We start from the raw sequence: 19,905 nt of genomic DNA, 5'->3' as shown, positions 1-19,905 counted from the left end.
AGCGTGGGAGATCCTCTCCCCTCAGTGTTTTCTCAAACCCACAGTTGGCCTGCGTTCCCTCGGACCTCTTATCTTGAAGGAGGGATTGGATGCTGTGTTGGCCTAATCAGGTTTCTTTGTGAAAAGACCTAGAGCAGGTTTCTGCTCAGTTTTGTCGTTTTTAAGAGCGTCGTAAATTTTCCTTTCATCCGAAGGGTAGATCTTAGAATGGGTACTGGTGTCTGGCCTGGCTAAAAGGTAATTAACAGGAATGTGCTTCCTCAGTCTGGAGAGCAGCTTAGTACTCTTGCCCCTGCAGGCTCCCGCCAGCCTTCCGGGGGCCCTGGCTTCTCCAGCCTGACAGCGCTCTCACTGGGCAGCTCTCTCCAACCCCGTGGGCATGACCTGCAGCTGTACCTCTGTTCCCTCTCCCTCTCTATCCCTTACTTTGCTTTTAGTCTATAGCTGCAAGGGGTTCTCCATTTTTCCCACAGATGCTTTCTACATCTTTGTTTTTCTCTTGTCATGACAGCTCTTGAGTAAAAATGAGTGTGAGGTCTTGGCCACATCAGCGTATCATGTGCTGGGGCCTCTCTGGGGCAGTCGGCTCCCACGCCACGCCTGGCCTCCTCCTCCCCGGGTGGGTGGACCCCGGGTGAAAAGGCCCAGCCTCTGTCTGGCAGTGCCCACCCGGGACGCCAGAGAGAGCTCACATCCTTCAGGGTAATTAGCCTTAAGTTAATTTGTCTGAAAAGAAACTCCCAAGGAGCAGTGCCCCCCACCCCAGAATAGTTTCAACAACACTCAAGGTCTGGCGTGAAGCAGACAACGTGAAGAAACGCAGCAGATTTTGAGGCCTTTTGTGGCCTTGTGCTGCAGCGGAGACCCAGATGCAGGTGGCCCATAGACCCCAGGGTGAGGGCCGCATCCTCCTGGGACCTCAGGCCCTGCCCAGGCGCCTGCTAGGTGGGCGGCAGGAGGCAGCACGCAGACACCGGCACATCCCTGGGGGAGCAGGTGCTGCCTCCTGTCCCATTACAGTAGGTTTCTATATTGCTTTGTGAACTCAGACTTTATTTAATAAAATGGTGCCTGAATTCAAGGGGGTCACCGCCTGGACCTCCTGTATTTGTTTTAATGGCATGGGCATGTTGTGGCTTTGGTGGTGGCTGGCAACGGGCAGAAACAGTGACAGAGCGTGTTCACTGAGGGCCTGCCGAGGGTAATGCACAGTGTCAGCTGCCGTCCATACCCCATTTAATCCTCACCTCAGCTCAAGGGGACACGCCGTATTGCGATTCCCAACTTCCAGATGAACAAACTGAGGTACAGAGAGGTGAAGTAACTCACAAGGGGCATGGAGGCAGCAGTGGTAGGACTGGCCTCCAGGCTCGTGAGATGCCAAAGGTCATGACCTTAGCAGCCTGCCGCACAAAGGATCAGCAGTCACTGCTGTAGCCAAGATTGAACAAGAGGCGAGGGTCCCTCAGCTGCCCTGGTGCCGGCTACCAGCATCTGCTACCATCCAGCTGGGTCGTCTTGAGAACGGGCTTAGCCTCTGGGATCCTCCTTTTCCTCTCCCGTGATCAGAATCCGGGACTCCCAGTCCTGGCTCCAACACTGACTTTCCTGGTGACAGGGACGAGTTAGTATCTCCTCTCCCAAGTCCTCTTGGGTCTCACAGTCTTGGTGTTCCCTGCGTAGGCCAGCGGAGGTGGGCTGGGGGCTCCTCACTGTTGCCCCATCTTCTGTGAGGTTCTGAGTGTGCTCCTCACCCCGGAGACATGAAGGTTTGTGCTGATACCTGGAAAGGCATGCGTGCTGGAGGGAACAGGGCAGGGCTGCTGGTTCTGGGACCTGGGCTCACATAGTCAGCCCCTGGTCCTCCCGGCTGCACACGTGTTCCCATCAGGAGGCCAGGGCAGGCCCTGCCGAGGCAGCACAGAGCAGAAGGGCTGGGGCTCCTGAAGGGCAGAAACCCAAATGTCCTTGAGAGGCAGGGGTGGGTCGAAGAGGCAGAGCTCCTCAGACCTCCTAGGAAGAGTTCTCAGTCTGTTTCCTGGTGGAGCCAGACTGAGACAGCTGGTGGGGGTGAGTGTGTGTGTGAATATGTGTATGTGGTGTGGTGTGTAGTGTGTGTGCTCTATGTGTGAGAAAGAGGGAGGGAAGGGGGGAGAGAGAGAGAGCGAGAGAGAGCGAGAGAGAGAGCGCCTTCAACCTCATGGCATTTGCTGGGAGAGTCTGGCTTGGCTGTGCGGCGGCTGTGTGGGTTCACAGCAGTGGAGAGGTTGGCTTCACAAGGACAGAAAGAGGTCCCAGGACAGGTGGGTGGAGGAGGGCAGAGGGAGGGGCGGAAGCCACACCCTGCAGAGTCCAGGGTTGTCTTTGTCCCTTGGCCTCTTTCTGCTGCAGTCTTCCCAGAGCCTCTTTGTGTACTGTGGTTCATAGAAAGAAATGCTTCCTTCCAGTGTCCTTGGAAACTCAGGTTGGTTTTAGGTCCCTTTGGGTGACAGAGTTTTGTGGGACTTCTGTTGAACTGTCTATACGTTTCTTGACCACTTACTGGGTTCCAGGTGCTATAAAGAAAATAAAACTGACAAAGAAAAGGCTGTCTTCGAGAAAAGCAACCTGGTGGGGAGGCCCACACAGGCACAGTCTGAGATGCAGGGTGTGGCCGAGGCCCAAGAAAAATGCAGTGGGGCAAAGCAGAGGGAAAGAAGATTTTAGAGTGGGTGGCACTAGCTGTCTGCAGAGAGAACCACTCACGCTGTGCCTGCAGGGTGGAGAAAGGGCATGAAAGGGGCAGAAAGCCCCAGGTGCAGTGGCGTGGAGCAGAAGTGCCAGGGAGCTCTAAGGGTGAAGCCAACAGGGTGACGCCTTTCTGTCCCAGGTGGGTTTTTAGGGTTAGCAATGGGAAGGGGCTGAAGGATGAGGGAAGGAGGTGGGTACTGAGAGACTGATGGAAACAGGAGGCTGAGGTCACCTTGTGGAAGTACTTGAATTCCAAGGTGGAGTTTGGACATGATTAGACGGGCCAAGCGTTCTGGCAGAGTCCAGCTCTCTGTGCCTGTGTCTGGTCTTTCTCCACCTCCTCACCACATGGCAAATCCTGACCTCTCCTTTCCTTCTTGCTCTGAGCTCCAGCCTGAGAGGACGCTGGCAGCTACTCAGTGATGCCGCACTGTGCTCTGGGACAATGGGAGTGATTTCCTTTTCATGAAACAAGTTATGTGACTGCTGGATTTTGGGATGCATTGACATCTGGAGAAAGAAAATCTGACTTTCCTTTGGAGAACGTGTAATGACAATTTTCTACCTGTTGACTGCTTCTCTACTGGGGACTTCAGGCAGTGTCTGGATTTTTCAGATGGTCCAGAGTCGTGTCTTCTGATATGGTAGCCTTTGGCCACCCATGGCTTTCAAGCACTTGCAGTGTGGCTAATTCAAGTTGAGATGAGCTCCGAGAATGAAGCACAGATGGATTTAAAGACTTAAAATGAATGTAGAATACCCCATTCTTTAACTTGTGACTCATAGAAAAATTCAGATGGTATTTGTGTTATTTATTTATTTTGAGACGGAGTGTCACACTGTCGCCTAGGCCGTAGCACAGTGGCGCTATCTCAGCTCACTGCAGTCTCCGCCTCCTGGGTTCGAGCAGTTCTCCTGCCTCAGCCTCCCGGGTAGCTGGGACTACAGGTGTACGCCGCCACACCCAGCTATTTTTTTTGTGTGTGTATTTTTCGTAGAGATGGGGTTTCACCATGTTGGCCTGGGTGACCTTGATCTCCTGACCTCTTGATCCGCCAGCCTCGGCCTCCCAAAGTGCAGGGATTACAGGTGTGAGCCACTGTGCCCGGTCCCTTTATAGTATTTCTATTGGAGAGTGCTGTTTTAGACCAGGAGTTGTCACACTTCTGGAAAGGGTCACATAGTCAATATCTTGGTCTCTGTTGCAACTGCTCCACTCTGCTGTTGTAATGTGAAAGTGGCCCTATTAGTTTCTCATTGCTGTTGTAAGAAATTAACACAAAGTTTGTGTTGTAAAACAACACAGATTCATTGCCTTACACCCAGAAGTTCAACAGGGGTCTCACTAGGCTGCAGTCAAAGTATAGGCGGGGCAGCATTTCTTTCTGGAGGCTGTGAGGGAGAATGAATGAATGGGTTTTCTTGCCTCTTGAAGCTTCGAGAGGCCACTCACATTCTTGGCTTGTGGCCCCCTCTTCTGTCTCTAAAGCCAGCAACATTGCATGTCTTTGTGCCTGCCTTCATCAGTCACGTGGGTCCCGGCTTTCTCTCTGCCTTCCTCATCTACCTTTAATGCTCCTTAGGATTACAATGGGACCATGGGATAATCCGGGATAACCTCCTGATCTCAATGTCTATGCTTTGTCATCTCTGCAGTGTAAGTTAACCTCTTCACAGATTCTGGGGATTCGGATATGGATACCATTATTCTGCCTGGAACTTGACCATAGACAACACATAAGCAAGTGGACATGGCTGTGTTTCAGGAGATCTTTAAAAACAAACTGTCCACCTGCAGACTCTAGCTTGCTGATCATTTCTCTAAGGATGTTATATGGCTGTTTTTTGGCTAGACACTCCACAGAGAAGATTCTATGCACAAATAAGTTCGAGATTCAGTTGGCCAGTTTTTCTCTTATAGTAAAGGCTCTGAGAAGTGCTGCAGTAAATACACATGCTTAATTTTGATACAGTGGTTCTCAAGCGATGTGATCTTTTTCCGCTTGTAATTCCCATGAACTTATTGCAGACCTCAGATTCCAGGAGCACAGTCTGGGAAACCCTGGTAGAGCCCAGAACAGGCTGCACAGAAAAAGCTGCCTCTAGTCTCTGGAGCTAAGGTCAAGATACCAGTCGTGTCATTTGAGATTTGATTAGAGAAAGCATTTTGGCTTCATTAAAGTTCATTAAATGAGCCATCCAGTGTAATTTAACTGAATAAAAATGGCTCAGATGGCTTTAACCCCCACCCCCTTTTACAGCAATTTAATTGAGGGAAAAGCAAATATATCAGTGATATAGGAAAATATTTCTTGGCCTTCAAGAGGAACGCTGGGCAGCAGCACCTGCTTCCCTGTCATAGGCATTGGATTTTAAGGGGTTGGCTCATGGCCTCATCAGTGGGGGCAGCAGGCCTTGGTGACAAGATTATATGATGCCTCCTTCCTTCCTATCAACCCAAGGAGGCTGGCAGCAGCCACCCCAACAGCTCCTTTGACAGTGGGCTGCAGATACCTCTGGTGTGGGGCTGAGGGTGCATAGAAGTCACAGGGTCAAGACTGAGGAGGTGTAGGTTCCCTGGATCTTGGAGAGGTGGGCAGTGGGCTGCTGCTCCATCCTTCTTCCGTGTGTGTGTGTGTGTGTGTGTCCGTGCGTGCGCGCAAAGTCTATGTGGGGTTTGGTGCTGCATCAGGGAATTGACCTTTCTTGCAGAGTCTTCATTAGTTCTAGTCTAGAACAGCACTCTTTTCTTGCAGATTCTTCAGCAGAATCTAAAGAATCCTGGTATGGTGTGTCATGAGAAGGGGCTGGTGGTCTCCAAGATGATTGCTATGATCTGAATATTTATGTGTCTCCAAAATTCACATGCTGAAGTCCTCCCCCTCGAGGTGATGGTATTAGGAGGCAGGAGCTTTGGGAGGTGATGAGATCCTGGGGCGGAGCTCACATGAATGAGATCAGTGCGCTATAAACAAGTCCCCAGAGAGCTAGATAGCCCCTTCTACCATGTGAGATTTAAGTGAGAAGACTTCTGTTTCTTAAGAGGTGGATCTTTGAATCTGCTGCCCCGTTGATCTTGGACCTCTTAACCTCTAGAACTATGAGAAATAAATTCCTGTTGTTTATAAGTCACCAAGTCTATGGTATTTTGTTACAGTAGCATGAACGGGTTAAGACAAAGACCAAGGAGATACCTCTTTTATGGTGAGAAAAAATAAAAAGAAAAGGGACACATATTTGAATATGTTAGATCTTAAGGGAGAAGGAATTTCACCTTTCAAAATGCTGCCTTTGTGGATGAAAGAAATAAGATTTGCACCATGATGATTGCAGCCAGGAAGTCACAGGCCCTGGGAGCTTGCAGGATTGAGAGGGGTTGGACATTCATTGTTTTCTGGTTAGCTATGCTGGGTGCCTCAAGCCCACACAGTGCTCAAAAGAGTACCTTTCTGCAAGCAGCAGAATGAATCCTCCAGGAAGAGTCAATGACTGTGGCATTTATAACTGGGATGCAAGCCGAGCATGCCCCTGGTTCTCTGTTTGCTCATTTAATAATCTTTTTGCAGGAGGATGCTGGAGTACACCCAGTGGGTGGACAAGTGGGCAGATACCAGATTAGATCTTAGTGGCTGGAACCTGATTGGGAGGCTGGTTCCCTGGAACCACCAAGCATAGACAGAGCAAGGGGGTGACAGAAAACGATGACTTTGAGGCTTTCAGGGATCACAGTGAGGCAGCCAACTTGGCCATCAGGGCCTCCAGGCAAATGCGGAGCTGAGAACAGGTATGTTAGTTTGCAATTGCGGCTAGAACTCAATGCCACAGTCTGGGTGGCTTAAACAACATGTATTTCTTCACAGTTCTGGAGGCTAGAAGCCTGAGATCAGGGTGTCCTTGGCAGGGCTGGTTTCTTCTGAGGCTTCTCTCTGTGACCTGTCGATGGCCATTTTCTTCTCCCTGTTCGTTTTTTCCTCCCTGTGACTTCTTATCTTTTCATATGTCTGTGTCCTAATCCTCTTCCTATAAAGACACCAGTCATTTTGGTTTAAAAACTGCCCATATGTCCGAATTTAACTTTAATTAGCTCTTTAACGATCCCATTTCCAAATACAGAGAGGGGGGCACAGGGAGGGGTTAGGATTTTTTTAAAATTTTTTTATTTTATTTATTTATTTTTTTGAGACTGAGTTTCAGTCTTGCTGCCCAGACTGGAGTGCAATAGCACTATCTCAGCTCACTGCAACCTCTGCCTCCTGGGTTTAAGCGATTCTCCTGTCTCAGCCTCCCAAGTAGCTGGGATTACAGGCCCCCACCACCATGCCCAGATAATTTTTGTATTTTTAGTAGATACATGGTTTCACCATGTTAGCCAGGCTGGTCTCAAACTCCTGACTTCAGGTAATCCACCCGTCTCAGCCTCCCAATGTGCTGCGATTCTAAGTGAGCCACCGTACCCAGCTGGGTTAGGATTTTAAAATTGAAGTTTGAGGGAATGAAACCTAGTCCATGACAACAGAAAACATTCAAGTGAGAGGGACCAAGGAAGTATGGCGGTGGAGTGAGCATCGGGGAGCTGGCCTGGGAGTACACAGGTGAGACAGCCCGGTTTAATAGCTCAGGGATGCAGAGGACCTGCCACCAGCAATTCCTTACACATGCAAATCCTACGACACACCTGCCCACTGGTGCCTCTATCAGTAGAAGAGGAGCTGCTTCCAAAAGTCAGCTCACTCTTAATCCAGATCCACAAATCCTTCCAACTTCAGGACCACTTTTCGGATGGGCCTTAATGTCTCCTTCTCAACTCTCAGCCACCAGAGGGGCAACAGAGGGATTCATCTGGTTGTTTTTTTTTTTTTTGGGCAACAGGGTCCATCTTGTTGAGCCTTTTGTAACAGTAGGGTTCTCGAGGTGGAAGGTGAAATCCTCCCCATTCGTGGGCTCCATTCCTGCCGTGGTTGGGTGCCACCATTACGAAGGTCTTAGGACTGCTTACTGTGCTGATGTTTCTACTGGTCAGAGGAGGGGTTGCCTGGGAGGACCCCTGTTCATTATGGGGTTAATGCCAGAGGTGATATCTCAGCCCTGTTGCCCCTCAGGGCCCAGGGTCCAGCCATCTGTGTGTCTGGCTCCTTGTTCCCAGAGCACCCAGTAGCCACATCATCATCGTTTATTACCTCTGGACCCCAGAATCTGGTCTGTGAGAGGGCCAGTTGTGAAGCACAAAATTAATGGCTTTGTTTGGAAGTCCCAGGCGAGAGATAGAAGGGGCAGTGTCACGGAACTTGATTTTGGGAACGGGTTTGATGCATCATCTCATAAAATCTTGCTCACCAAATTAATTCAATGGTCAGGTGGCTTGGAAACTGGCCATTGACCCAAGCAAAAGTCAGAGACGGATGATAATGGATCTGTTAGGGAGGATGCCCAGGGAAAAGGCTGCTGTGGGGCTCAGAGGCAGGATGGTTCTTAATTAAATTCTTGTCTGATGAGCAGGGTAACCAGCTCATCAATAACTGATGACAGGTGCATACAGGTGAGGCCCCAGTTAGAAGAAAAAATCAGGGGCAGTCAGTTCCAAGTGGTTGGCAATTCTTGTGAAAGCTTCTTTATTTACCCTACACCATGAGAATTTATCAATGCCGGTGAGGGCAGGCCGGCCAGAGGCATGCTCTGCTTATTTCGTGGTGTGTATGGTTTGCCTTCTTGTCTTTTTTGTATAAGTTTGTTTCTGGGGCTTGGTGCTTCTGCTGTGTGTCTGGCAGGGCATCGTGTACAGTTGCAAGGGTTGTGCAACCTGCACTCCTCCCTGGACTTGTGCAATACAGTTTGCAGTCTGGGTTGTATGTGCCTATGGGCAGAGCACATGAGTGCTTCAGTCCGCTGCATCCAAAGATCGGGAGGAATCCAGGTGGGGGCTTGATGGGTAGGGGAGGGGCAAGGGGGAGATGAAGCCGAGACAGCCCTGGGAGAGCCAAAGCCCATTTCCCCCTTCACAGGTGTCCCAGGACCCCTCCCTCCTCTAACTTGTAATAAGGCAATAATGCTATTTCTTATTCCTTATTTGCCCAGAGTGTCTGTTATTTTCTTTCTTTCAGAATCCAATTTTCTTTTGACATTTCTGCCTAATGTAGCAAAGCATGACCTTTGTGAGAGGACATTGCTGGCAACCTGCTCTCTGCCTCGGGTTCCCCCGAACGCCTGGCAGGCTCCCTGCCTGCTCCTCCCTTGGAGATGGTCAGGGATGTCCATTTCACCTGAACTGCTTCAGTCTCCCGGCTTGCTAGTTCCTGCCAGTTGCTTTTGCACTTAGCGGGGGTATGCTCCCCAGGGCTCAAAGAGTCTGGGGTTTCTGGCTGCTGACTGCCCATTGAATGCAGCTGCTCAGGTTCAGAACCATGGGTTTTGTTCAGGGAAGCACTGGAGAAGGGTAGGGAGCTAAAGGCAGGGGACAGACATCTTCCCAAAGTGCTGCAGGGAGTACCTCATGGGTTTGAAAGTTGGGGGCTTGTCCGGCTTTTGCTGCAGCGTGTAATGTGTGGTGCATAGAGTAAACCAGGCAAAATAGCAAGACAGATTTCTACCTAGATGAATCAAACACTTAGATTTAAGGAAACATCATAAAGGCTAATGGCAATGGAGACTCAGAGCGGTACCAATTCCTGTTGCCCTGAACCCCAGGTTCGAGCTCCTGGTCTAATAGTTACGGTAGGGTTAGGGACTGGGTGGGAGTGTGTGTCTGGTCTCTGGCTCCACCCTTCTGAGCAGGAGATGGGCTGCTGCATAAGGCTTTGCCCCACCTGGTGTCCTCAGGTGGTCGTCACTGCAGTTCTTTTATTGACCCTTTCTTATCGATCGGTGAACAATTGTGTAGGAATAAGATGTATAGTCATTAGGGGTTTTGTGAAGCTGAGCATGGTGGATGGCGTAGGTATAACAGCATGTGCTGTTATACCACAGGTCTCAGCCTTGCAGAGAGGAGGGTTGGTGACAGTGTAGGGCTGTGGGGACTATCCTAGAGGCTTAAAAACTCTGAATGGGGAGAGTGCTGGGTATAGGGAAGGTAGCAGAACAGTAAACCTGGGAAACTACCTATGCTCCTTTCCCTTCTCCACCAGTCCCCTGCACCCCCAGCAGGAGGCTGCCTCCTCTGCACAGTCACGGGCCATCACAGGGACCCAGCCAGTTCAGGCCAGGGTAGAAAAAAACCACCTCACCAAAGAGGCCTGCATCCAGTGAGAAGGGGAAGACATGTTCCTTTGTTTGGTCTTGTATTTGAATGTCTGGTCCTGTTATGAACTGGATAGGTTTTCTCCCTATGTAATTTTACCCAGCCTTAACCTCTCCCTTGAGCTCTAGACCCATGAACACACCAGGCTATTTGGCATCTCTTTTTGGAGAGCTAACAGTGTCTCAAACTTAAGGTTTGCAAAGGGGAGGGTCTCTATCCCATCGCCTCCAGGTGATCCTTTGGCAGGCTACCTGGTTCTACTCAATGACATCACCATTCACCTGGCCATTCAGTTCTTTTTCTCTCCTCTACAAAATCCAATCAAGTAGGAAGTCTGGCAGGTCTACCTGCAACACCTATCTTGAATCCATCCACTTAATTATGTCCACTCCCTTCTCTTGGTTGGAAGACCATAGCAGCCTTTTAACTGGCCTGCCAACTTCCCGTCTTGGCCTTCTGTTTTTAAAAATATTAATTACATTATGTCACTTCCCTGCTGAAAACCATCCAATGCCTTCCCACCACTCTTTAAAATCAAATCCAAACTCCTCCCCATGGCTGGCAAGTGTGGCGTGAATCCTTCTCCCACTTATCCCAAAGCACTTCTCACTCCTTCCTTTCTGAGTGGCTTCCTTCCTGGTCTTCTGGTTTTCCCAGGCCTTGACACTTAATACTTCCACTCCCTCATACACTCCTGTTTCAGTACTCAGCTCTTTCTTCTCCTTGTCTGAGGCCCGATGCTACCTTCGCAGAAGGCACCTCTCTTTGTATCAGTTATTTACATAATCACAGTAATACATGTATCCCCGCTTCTATATCAGTTACTTACGTAATCACAGTGTTGATAGTCTTCCTTCTGCTTATTCATTTGTAACTTGAATGTAAGATTCCAGAGGGAACTTGCCTTCACCCTCAATGGTCAACTCCCTCATTGCTCAGTGTAGCCTCAATAAATATTTGTTGTAGAAGTCATCTAAATATGGGTATGTGTAAGCATATGTGTGTGTATAAACAAGAGTCTGTGTTTGCATTTAGTACCTACATGTTTAATAGACACAAGTATACACACATCGTGTTTGTGTGGATAGATATTTACCTAAATGGAATCAGCACTGCCATGTGTTCCCATCAGTAGATGAGTACATTTTTCCTGGGATGCCACTTCAATTCGAGCTGTGTCTAACTGCTACCTTTAAGAGCTGTTATCACATCAAAAGTTGTTTGTTGAGCCTGGCAAAGTAATAACCGTGGGCGTGTTTCTTCTTTTATCCAGAAGACTAATGGCTGCTCCTTTCCCCTGTACATCCTAATGAGAACAATTAAACAGCCATTAGGAGGAGAACAGACGTGTGAACAAAAGGCTGATGTCTTGATCATTGGTGGGCATGTTTGCCGAGAGAGACACTGGCTAAAAGGAATTGTAGGTGACCTGCAGAGTTTTTCCACCTGTGTGCATGTTAAGAATGCTAGTGAGCTTATCTACCCTGAGAACTCCCTGTCCTCTTACAGAAGGATCGCTGCATAAAGGCTCTGTAAATTTTTATTGTGGGGAGGGGATATGGGAGAATGACCGTGAGAATTTAATGGTTTCTTTTATTTGTAAAATCGTGCCCTTTAAAAGGCCTCAAAAGCCTATCCAAACCTGATCTATGGCCTCAACTATTAGCAGATGTAGCATGAGCCTAGCAGAATGAAGAAGAAGGAAGAGGAAAACAAAGCCAGGCTCCAGTGAAATGAACTAAGCTTGCTACCTATAGCATTGTTTGTGCCGGATTTGTTTTTAAAATTTCCCTTTATTTGTCAATCTTGCAGAAACCTGTCAAGTAACCGGCTCACCACACTCTCATGGCAGCTCTTCCAGACGCTGAGTCTTCGGGAATTGTAAGTTTGGTTTTGAAAACTGTCCAGGTACTGAAATCCTGGTAATGGGTAGATGGGGACAAGTGGCAAGCAGTGGAACTACCTGAAGGCTGAGCCCACATATACCTGAAGAGCCTACTTGGGTTGGATGACATAGAGTGTACCATGTTCAGTGAGAGCAATTAACCCCATTGCTTCACTTCTGATGCTCTTTGTGAGCACAACCTATTTCGGAAGACAGCCTCTTCTTTTATTAGAACTTAGTTTTGTGATCTGTAGGTAATTAGTTATAATAGTATTAATATTCATAATGTAGAATATCAATTTATGATAACATTCATACAATATGTAACTTTATAGACTATTAGGCATGTTTTCATTTATATAATTTTAGATTTATCATCATAAGAGTCATAAGAGGTAGGTATTATTCTCTGCGTTTTATGGATGAGGATTCTGAACCCTAGAAGGACACATGAGACTCAATTAAGAACTAAGACTGCATTTCTAGGGACTGGCCAAGCTGGGACTTGAACCCATACCTTCTGACTTCCAATTACATGCGTTTTCACCACTCATAATCTTCTTCAGCTTATTTGGATTGAGTATAGGCACGCCAAGGGATGGGGGAAGGCGATAAATGTTTTTTCAATCTGCTTGTGGACTGCTTAGGCTTGCTATGGTCCAAGGCTGATCAGGGCACTCCTGTTCCAGCTAGCCATTCTGCACAAACAGACGTAGGATGGATGAGTGAACGTTCGTGACCACTGCTGGAAAAAATAACTCATATTGATGAGTGAGTCATCGGGGTCATCTCTGTGCATGAAGGACATCATATTATGTTGAGGGTATAAATCAAGGAATAAATGGAAAGGAATTGAGGCGTGGATCAAGTTAGGGGGTCAGGGTTCCAGAGGCACCACTCATGTGTTCCCTCTTACTGGTGATGCAGATCCACATTCACTGAATGCAGATTGCTTTACTCTCTTTAGCAAGAGGCAATGACCTTGGCCCTCTGCCTGTGTTGCTGGCCTTTCAGCTTGCTCTCCCTTCACCTACCAAGACCTGAGTTCATCGATGAGTCAAAACCTTACCTTCTCTGACCCAACTCTTGATGCCTTCATCAAGCATCTCAGTAGCCTATCACCCCATGATGACCTTGTGTACTGTAGGTGGAAAAGATAAATTAACATGGCTACGATTTACTATGAACACTGATTTCTGAGTTCTTCCTCTGTGCCAGGCATGGTGCCAAGCAATCTATTAAGTTGTATCCTTTATTTCCTTTAATCCTTATGGCAATTCCATAAGATAGGAATTATTACTCTCATTTCACTTTGGAGGACACTGAGATGCTTAGCAAGGTTAAGTATCCTGTTTAAAGTCACTCACTGAATAGAGGCAGTGTGTGGACCCAAAAAGCCTTGACCACTGTGCTCAACCGTCGCCAATGCTTTCAGTCTGTTTCCAACACTAGGATATATTCTACAGTAATTTTCAGAAAGCACATGATTGTGGTCTGTCTTAAGTTACCCTAGAACTGACTGAGGGGCTTGAGGGATCCCTTTCTTGGGTGTCTTGCATTTAATTATTCTGGAACCCCTAGCCCTTCCATCTTCAGGAGGCCAAGGATGGCGTCTCTCCAGGGGACATCAAGGGTCAGCTGTTGGCTGAATTATTGAGAAAATGTTCAGTGCTCTTTCTAAAAAATTACCGGATGTGAAATCAATGGTGTGCTGCTGCCCTGGTGACCTGTTGTGTGGAGTTTTAGAAACAGTTGTTTGGTGGATATATGTTTAAAGAAAATGTCAGATTTCTCTTAGAGGATCATGGGCTTCTGCATTCATCTTTGCCTGGGATCAATATACCAGTGAGCTAGATGTGACTTAGGGAGAAATGAAGACATTCCCTGCAGTTTGAATCAGTGTGTGAGTGCCACCATGTCCGCAGAGTATTTTATTTCTGTCATATTGTTAACTAAGTAAAAATTATATTGGAGAATAAAGAAGCCCTCCTCTAAGGAGCAATTACCCTGGTAGGGGTCTATTTTTTGAGGAAGAATTGAATCTTGAGAGAGGAAAATTTATCTTTTGGCTGGGAGGGGCCCTGTGTTGGCTCTTAGCTGAGGCTATGATTAAAATCCAAACAATCCCAGTTCCTGGCAAATGCAAGAAAGGGTAGTATTTTCTTGTCTGACTTCCTGATTAGTCCACATGGCGCCATCTGCCACGAGCCATCTAGACTGCCAGGGTCTGCTCAATGGAGCCTGTGGGCTGGGGCATGGGGATGGGTTGGGTATTTCCAGGAAGAAAGAATTTTGGTCCTCGAGGAGAAAGGGCTCAGTGTGTTGTGGAGCCAGGAAAGCCACAGGCCAGAAGTGTGAGGCTTTGAGTGACCCTCTGCAGGGACAGAAGGGGAAGAGGGTGTGTAGCAATTCCTTAGCATGTTTCTTTCTGTCACTAAGGACCTCTGCTGTACCCACACCAGCCCCTCCCCAATTAGAGGACCTTTGCTGTAAGAATGGAAGGGCTAAGTGTCCATGACCTTTCCAGTAGGACAGAAGGAGAAGAAAGAGGCACATCTTGAGCACCTAACATGTGTGAGGTTCTGTCTAATCCTTGGAACAACTTCATAGGAGGTATCAGTATAACCAGTGTTACAAATGAGGGATTTGAGGCTTGGCCAAGTTAAACCGCTGGTTCAAGATCACATGGCCAGTAAGTGGTACATCTGGGAATGAGTGTTAGGATTTTTAGTATTATCACTATCCGATTTGCTGTTTCCAAAGACCGTGCTCTTTCTCTTCCCTGACTCAAGCACACGCCCTACATGCTCAGCTTCCAGAAGCCCCTCTCAGGATGGTGGGTTCCTTGCAGGGAATCAGAGGAAAAAAAGCAAACAATGTTCCTGTCTCAGAGTTCTTAAAATGCACCAAGAACCTTCCTCTACCTCCTGTCATTTATTTTTGTGGGATGAGGGAGATGGTCTTGGCCGAGCCCCTGGATCACTGCTGTTCCTGTGTCTAGGGGGTGTGCCTCTTATGGAGCGAGTTAGAAGCATCTTCCATGATTTGCCTTGGAGTAGCCGGCACAGTTTCAGTGGCACAGGTTGGAAAAATTTGACTTGGCATTGTGCAGTGCTCTTGGAAGTTTCTGGTTATGGCAAGATGATTTTTTTTTTTTTTCCTCACAGAGAAAATTAGAGCTGTCTGTCCAAAAATCAGAGCAAGAATCAGATTGTCTTAGAGATAAAGAATGAATTAGGAAGAAAGGAAGCTTAGATTCTGAATCTCAAGATACAATTTAGGCAATGGCAGGAGGTCCCAGAAGTCCCAGAGTAGACGCACAGCACAGAAGTGCTCCAGCCGTGCTCCGAGGACCCTCAATGTACCTTGAACTGCCTTCTCTTAGTTCCCTGCATGCATGGAGCAGACATGATTAAAATAGATTGGAGTATTTCATTTTCTTTTCAAGGAAAGTGATAATTACCTCTGGTATCATTTGCAGATTTAATTGACTTGGTAAAATATTAACTCAGTAGCGAGGATGGGCTTGGGCTGGTCCTGGTACATTTCTCTTCCCAGTCTTAGGTTCGACAACTTTCCATAGCTCTTGGAGATGCCACTAAACAATAATCTTACAGTGTTACTATAGTGATCATTTCTGGCCTCTTAACAGCTTTTTTTTGTTCCCCAATTATGCTAACATATATTATCACGAATCCTCCTAAAGACTTTGTGAAGAAGGAAGGTCGAGCACGATCATCCCCATTTTACTGGTGTTAAAAGAGAATCTTAGAGAGTTAAGGTATTTGCTGTATTCGTTTACTAGGTTGCCTTAGCAAATGACCACACACTTGCTGGCTTAAAACAACAGAACATTATTGTTTGGCTGTTCTGGAGGCCAGAAGTTTAAAATCAGGGAGTTGGCAGGGTCACGCTCCCTTCAAAGGCTCTGCAGGAGAACCGGTCCTTGCCTCTTCCAGCTTCTGGTGGCTCCCGGTGTTCCTTGGCTTGTGGCAGCATCACGTCAACCTATGCCTCCATCTCACATGCCTGCCATCCTCCTGTCTCTGTCTTTAATCTCCTCCTCCTTTCTTTTTCTATTTCATTTTATATTTTTGAGACAGAGTCTTGCTCTGTAGCCCAGGCTGGAGTGCAGTGGCATGATCTCGGCTCACTGCAATCTCTGCCTCCTAGGTCCAAGTGATTCTCCTGCCTCAGCCTCCCAAGTAGCTGGGATTACAGGCATGCACCATCAGGTCTGGCTAATTTTTTTTTTTTTTTTGTATTTTTAGTAGATAGGGGGTTTCACCATGCTAGCTAGGCTGGTCTCGAACTCCTGGACTCAAGTGATCCCCTGCCTTGGCCCCCCAAAATGCTGGGATTACAGATGTGGGTCACTGCACCTAGCATTCCTTTCTCTTGTAAGGATAGCAGTCATTGGATTTAAGGCCCACCTGAAATCGAGAGTGGTCCTTAATTTGAGTACATCTGCCAAGACTCTGTTTCCTGATTAGGTCACATTCACAGGTGGTAGGGGCTGGACTTGGATATTTCTTTTTGAAGAATACAACTCAACCTGGTATATTCGCTTGAAATGACACAGCTGGCCCAACTCAGATCTTTGGTTTGTGTGCCTTTTTTTTTTTTTTTTTTCTTAACCATTTGACTTTTGTTGTCTCAGGGAGACCTGTTCTTTGGGGATCCTTAACTCGGTGACAGCAGGGCTCTCCTGGCTGATGTGGGTCCCCTCCTCATTTTCCACTGCCTGGCCCCAGGACTGCCACTGGCAGTGCTGATGCTGCACAGGGAAGAAGAAAACCGCTAGAGTGATGACTGGAGGGAATCAGTGTTTTCTAAACACCCCGTGGCGGCCTTGGCTGTGCTGCGAAGTGCCTGTCCACGCAAGCTCAGATGGGGCTGAGTTAATCTACGGGGAGCCCTCAGGGCCCTGTGATCAGGCCCCAGGCTGTCTTGGGGCAAGGACTGAGTGTTGGGAAGCTTTGCTTTGCAGCAGCTGCTGCTGTATTATTCATGGGGCGGCCTACATTATTCATGAAGCGTGGAAAGCCATGCTTTGGGCTCCACAGGACTGCCCCCAAGGCCCTGGCCAAAGTCTTCCCTGCTTGAGATCTGGTTCCATGGGAGGAGGGACACAGGACGGACAGCATCATTTAGACTTCAGATGTGCTGGTCGTTGCTTCTTGCCCACCTCACCATTTGAACCCTCCCTTGTCCAGATATAAAGACGATTGTGGATTTGCCCAGCGGGCTGTCTAGGGTGCCATTGTTTCAAGACTCAAAATGCTTTCTGCTGTGTGTGTGCCTTGCTCTCCAGGAGCAAAGTCCAGAGGGATGGGGGAAACAACCCACAGTTCTTGTGCAGTTTCCCATAAACTCAGCTGGAACAAAGGACCAGGTTTCAAGGTGCAACCCAGCTGCTGGCCAGGTCCTGTGAGCAGGACCCTGTGGGAGGAAGGATGGAAGGAAGCAGAATGTTTGCACAAAGCCCGTGCCCGGCAGCATCCTTGGCACAGCCCACACATCTCCCTCATTCTCCCACCAGCCTCAGGACATTCTGATGCTGTCTGCCCTAGGGGGGCCATGAGACGCTGGGATGTGCAGCAGTGCAGGGACCAGACAGGAGGCCGCCCCGCATCAAGCGCTGTGTGGCTTGCGGTGACGCAGCCGAGCCCCTCGCCTGTCTAGTCTTTTCCACCCAGGTGGATAATTTGTATTTTTACACCTACTTAATAATGAATGCCTGCATCTTGTCAAGTGAGCAGCTGGGAAAAACCAGGCTGACCTGGTTCAGTTAGCATATATTCAAGCATCTGGACCCTCGTTGTCACGCCAGCAGGCGGCCCGGCCTCTCCTTGCAGCCCACAGCGCTCCGCCTCCTCCGGCCTCTCTTGCCCGCCCACCCTGGGCAGCTCAGCTGACTTCCTGCCCTCCTTGTCCTGAGGGTTAAGTGAAGTCACACGTGGAAGGCATGTAGTCTAGCGCTGGCCCTGCAGCACGTGCGATGCTAATATTATGATCCTATAATGTCTGTTACTTCCCTCTCATTTCCTCCTGTCTACCTTTTCGCTTTTCTCTGTCTCATGTCCGGTTGCACAGGCATCTTGACATAACCCCAAGGCAACACCTCCGAGGCTTCTCGACCTCATCCCTCCCTTTCTCCTGCTGGGCCCTTGCCCTCTCCCTCCCCAGCCTCACCCTTCTACCAACCTCATTCCAAACGTGTCCTTTCTTCCTTTCCACGGGTTCCTCCTCTTCTGGTTTCAGCCGAAGACAGTTCTCCCTGCCACCGATTTCCTGTTTCTTGGAGCTTAAAATCTTGGAGTCCTCTTTCTTTTCTTCTTCTTTTTTTTTTTTTACCCCCTACAAAGTACCACGTGCCATTTTGCCTTCCTTGTGATGCCTACTGGTTCTTCTCTTCCCTCTCTCTCCTTTTTACCACTCCGCTCTAGGGGCCATGTGAACTAGGCAGCAGGTCTCAAGTGGTGGCTCGGGGTGCCCTGGGGGCCCAAAGACCTTTTTAGGAGATCGTGAAGTGAAATCTATTTTCATGGTAGCACGAAGCCATTATTAGCCTTTTTCACTCTCATCCTCTCATGAGCATATGCTAGTTTTCCAGAGGCCACATGATGTGATGACATCATCGCTCTGAAGACGGATAGAGTATGTGCTCATGTATCCTGGAGTCGTACATCTTTTTTTTTTTTTTTTAATTGCATTTTAGGTTTGGGGGTACATGTGAAGAACATGCAAGATTGTTGCATAGGTACACACGTGGCAGTGTGATGTGCTGCCTTCCTCCCCATCACCTATATCTGGCATTTCTCCCCATGCTCTCTCTCCCCAACTCCCCACCCCGCGCCGTCCCTCCCCTATTTCCCCCCTACAGGGGAGCATCATATCTTTCCATGTTTTAATTCCTAACGTGGTAAATAGTGATAGCTAGGACTGACATAAACAAGGGCTCTTTGAGGCCCTCGTGAATTTTTTTTTTTTTTTTTTTTTTTTTTTTGAGAAAAGGAGTTCTGAAACCAAACGTTTGAGAACGTTGGCCTGGACCCTGCCAGTCAATATGGTGCCTACGTGTGAATTAGAAGAGATGCCCGTCGTCTGGCTGCATGTAGCCGCATGCCAGGGTTGCAGCTGGGTCTGGCCATGAGGGTGCAGACTGGATTTTATCCTCTGTTTATCCCTTTGAGTACTTTGAGAAATGCTCAAACTACACAACTGTACATGGCAGGCCTGTGTTTCTAAGCCGTCCTAGCTGGCTTCTCGGTCTCTAGTCTTCCTCCTCTCCAGCCTATCCTGTACATTACTGTTGGATTTCTCTTTTTACAGACCTTCTTTGTCCTCATTGTTCTCCATTTGTAGAGGCCTCAATGGTTTTCCCCTGCCTTCTGAATGAATTCCAAATTTCCTAACGTGGCAGTAAAAATCCTCCGCTGTCTGGCTTCCACTCACCCTTCCAGCTTTGTTTCCCAATGCTCCTCAACACATTCTCTGTTCTGCTAAGCCTTTCTTTTCTGTTGTCACACCTCACCTACAGCTTCCCTTTGCCTTTGTGACCTCCTCCTCCTTACCCCCACCCCCGCCACCCACAGCCTGCTCTTTGCCTGTGTGAGCTCTTGCAGTCAGGTCTCCTAGCTTGCTCCTCTTTGCTTCTCCCATGCTCCCACAATGCCTTGCGCATGACAGATGGTGTGGTAGGTGCATGAGTTTCGGAGTCCAGCACACGGAGGTTTGAAGCTGTGCTGTGCTGCATACCAGCCAAAGGACCTTATGCATGGGACGTAATCCCTCCAAACATCAGAGAGGGCCCTTCCATCCCGGCGCTTCTGGCCATCTCCCAGGGTTGTGGTAAGAAGCAAATGCTCAGTAAGGGTTAGTTCCTTTCCTTCACCCTTCTGACAGTATCAAGTGTAGAGAGTACTTTTACGTAAGAGGATGATACCATGTCGGGGTATTTGCACATTCTGCCTCTGGTGCCCTAGTAACTGGAAAGCACTGATTCCTTCCACCAGGAGCCTCATGTTTTCCTGAACGCTGATTGATTTTGTTGCAT

At 48.3% G+C, this 19,905-nt stretch overlaps 1 protein-coding gene across 10 annotated transcripts in view; it reads left to right on the top strand.

Annotated features, from left to right (window-relative positions):
* The window catches only part of NTRK3 (neurotrophic receptor tyrosine kinase 3), a 381,018-nt gene that overhangs the window by 98,771 nt on the left and 262,342 nt on the right, over nt 1–19,905 (top strand). For all 10 annotated transcript variants that reach the window (XM_074398624.1, XM_074398623.1, XM_010346803.3 and 7 more), the window contains 1 exon segment: nt 11,774–11,842. In XM_074398624.1, coding sequence (XP_074254725.1) covers nt 11,774–11,842 — 69 coding nt within the window.

Source organism: Saimiri boliviensis, chromosome 5 (genome assembly GCF_048565385.1).
Source record: "Saimiri boliviensis isolate mSaiBol1 chromosome 5, mSaiBol1.pri, whole genome shotgun sequence".
Taxonomy (NCBI): domain Eukaryota; kingdom Metazoa; phylum Chordata; class Mammalia; order Primates; family Cebidae; genus Saimiri; species Saimiri boliviensis.
This window is presented reverse-complemented; position numbering and strand designations above follow the sequence as displayed.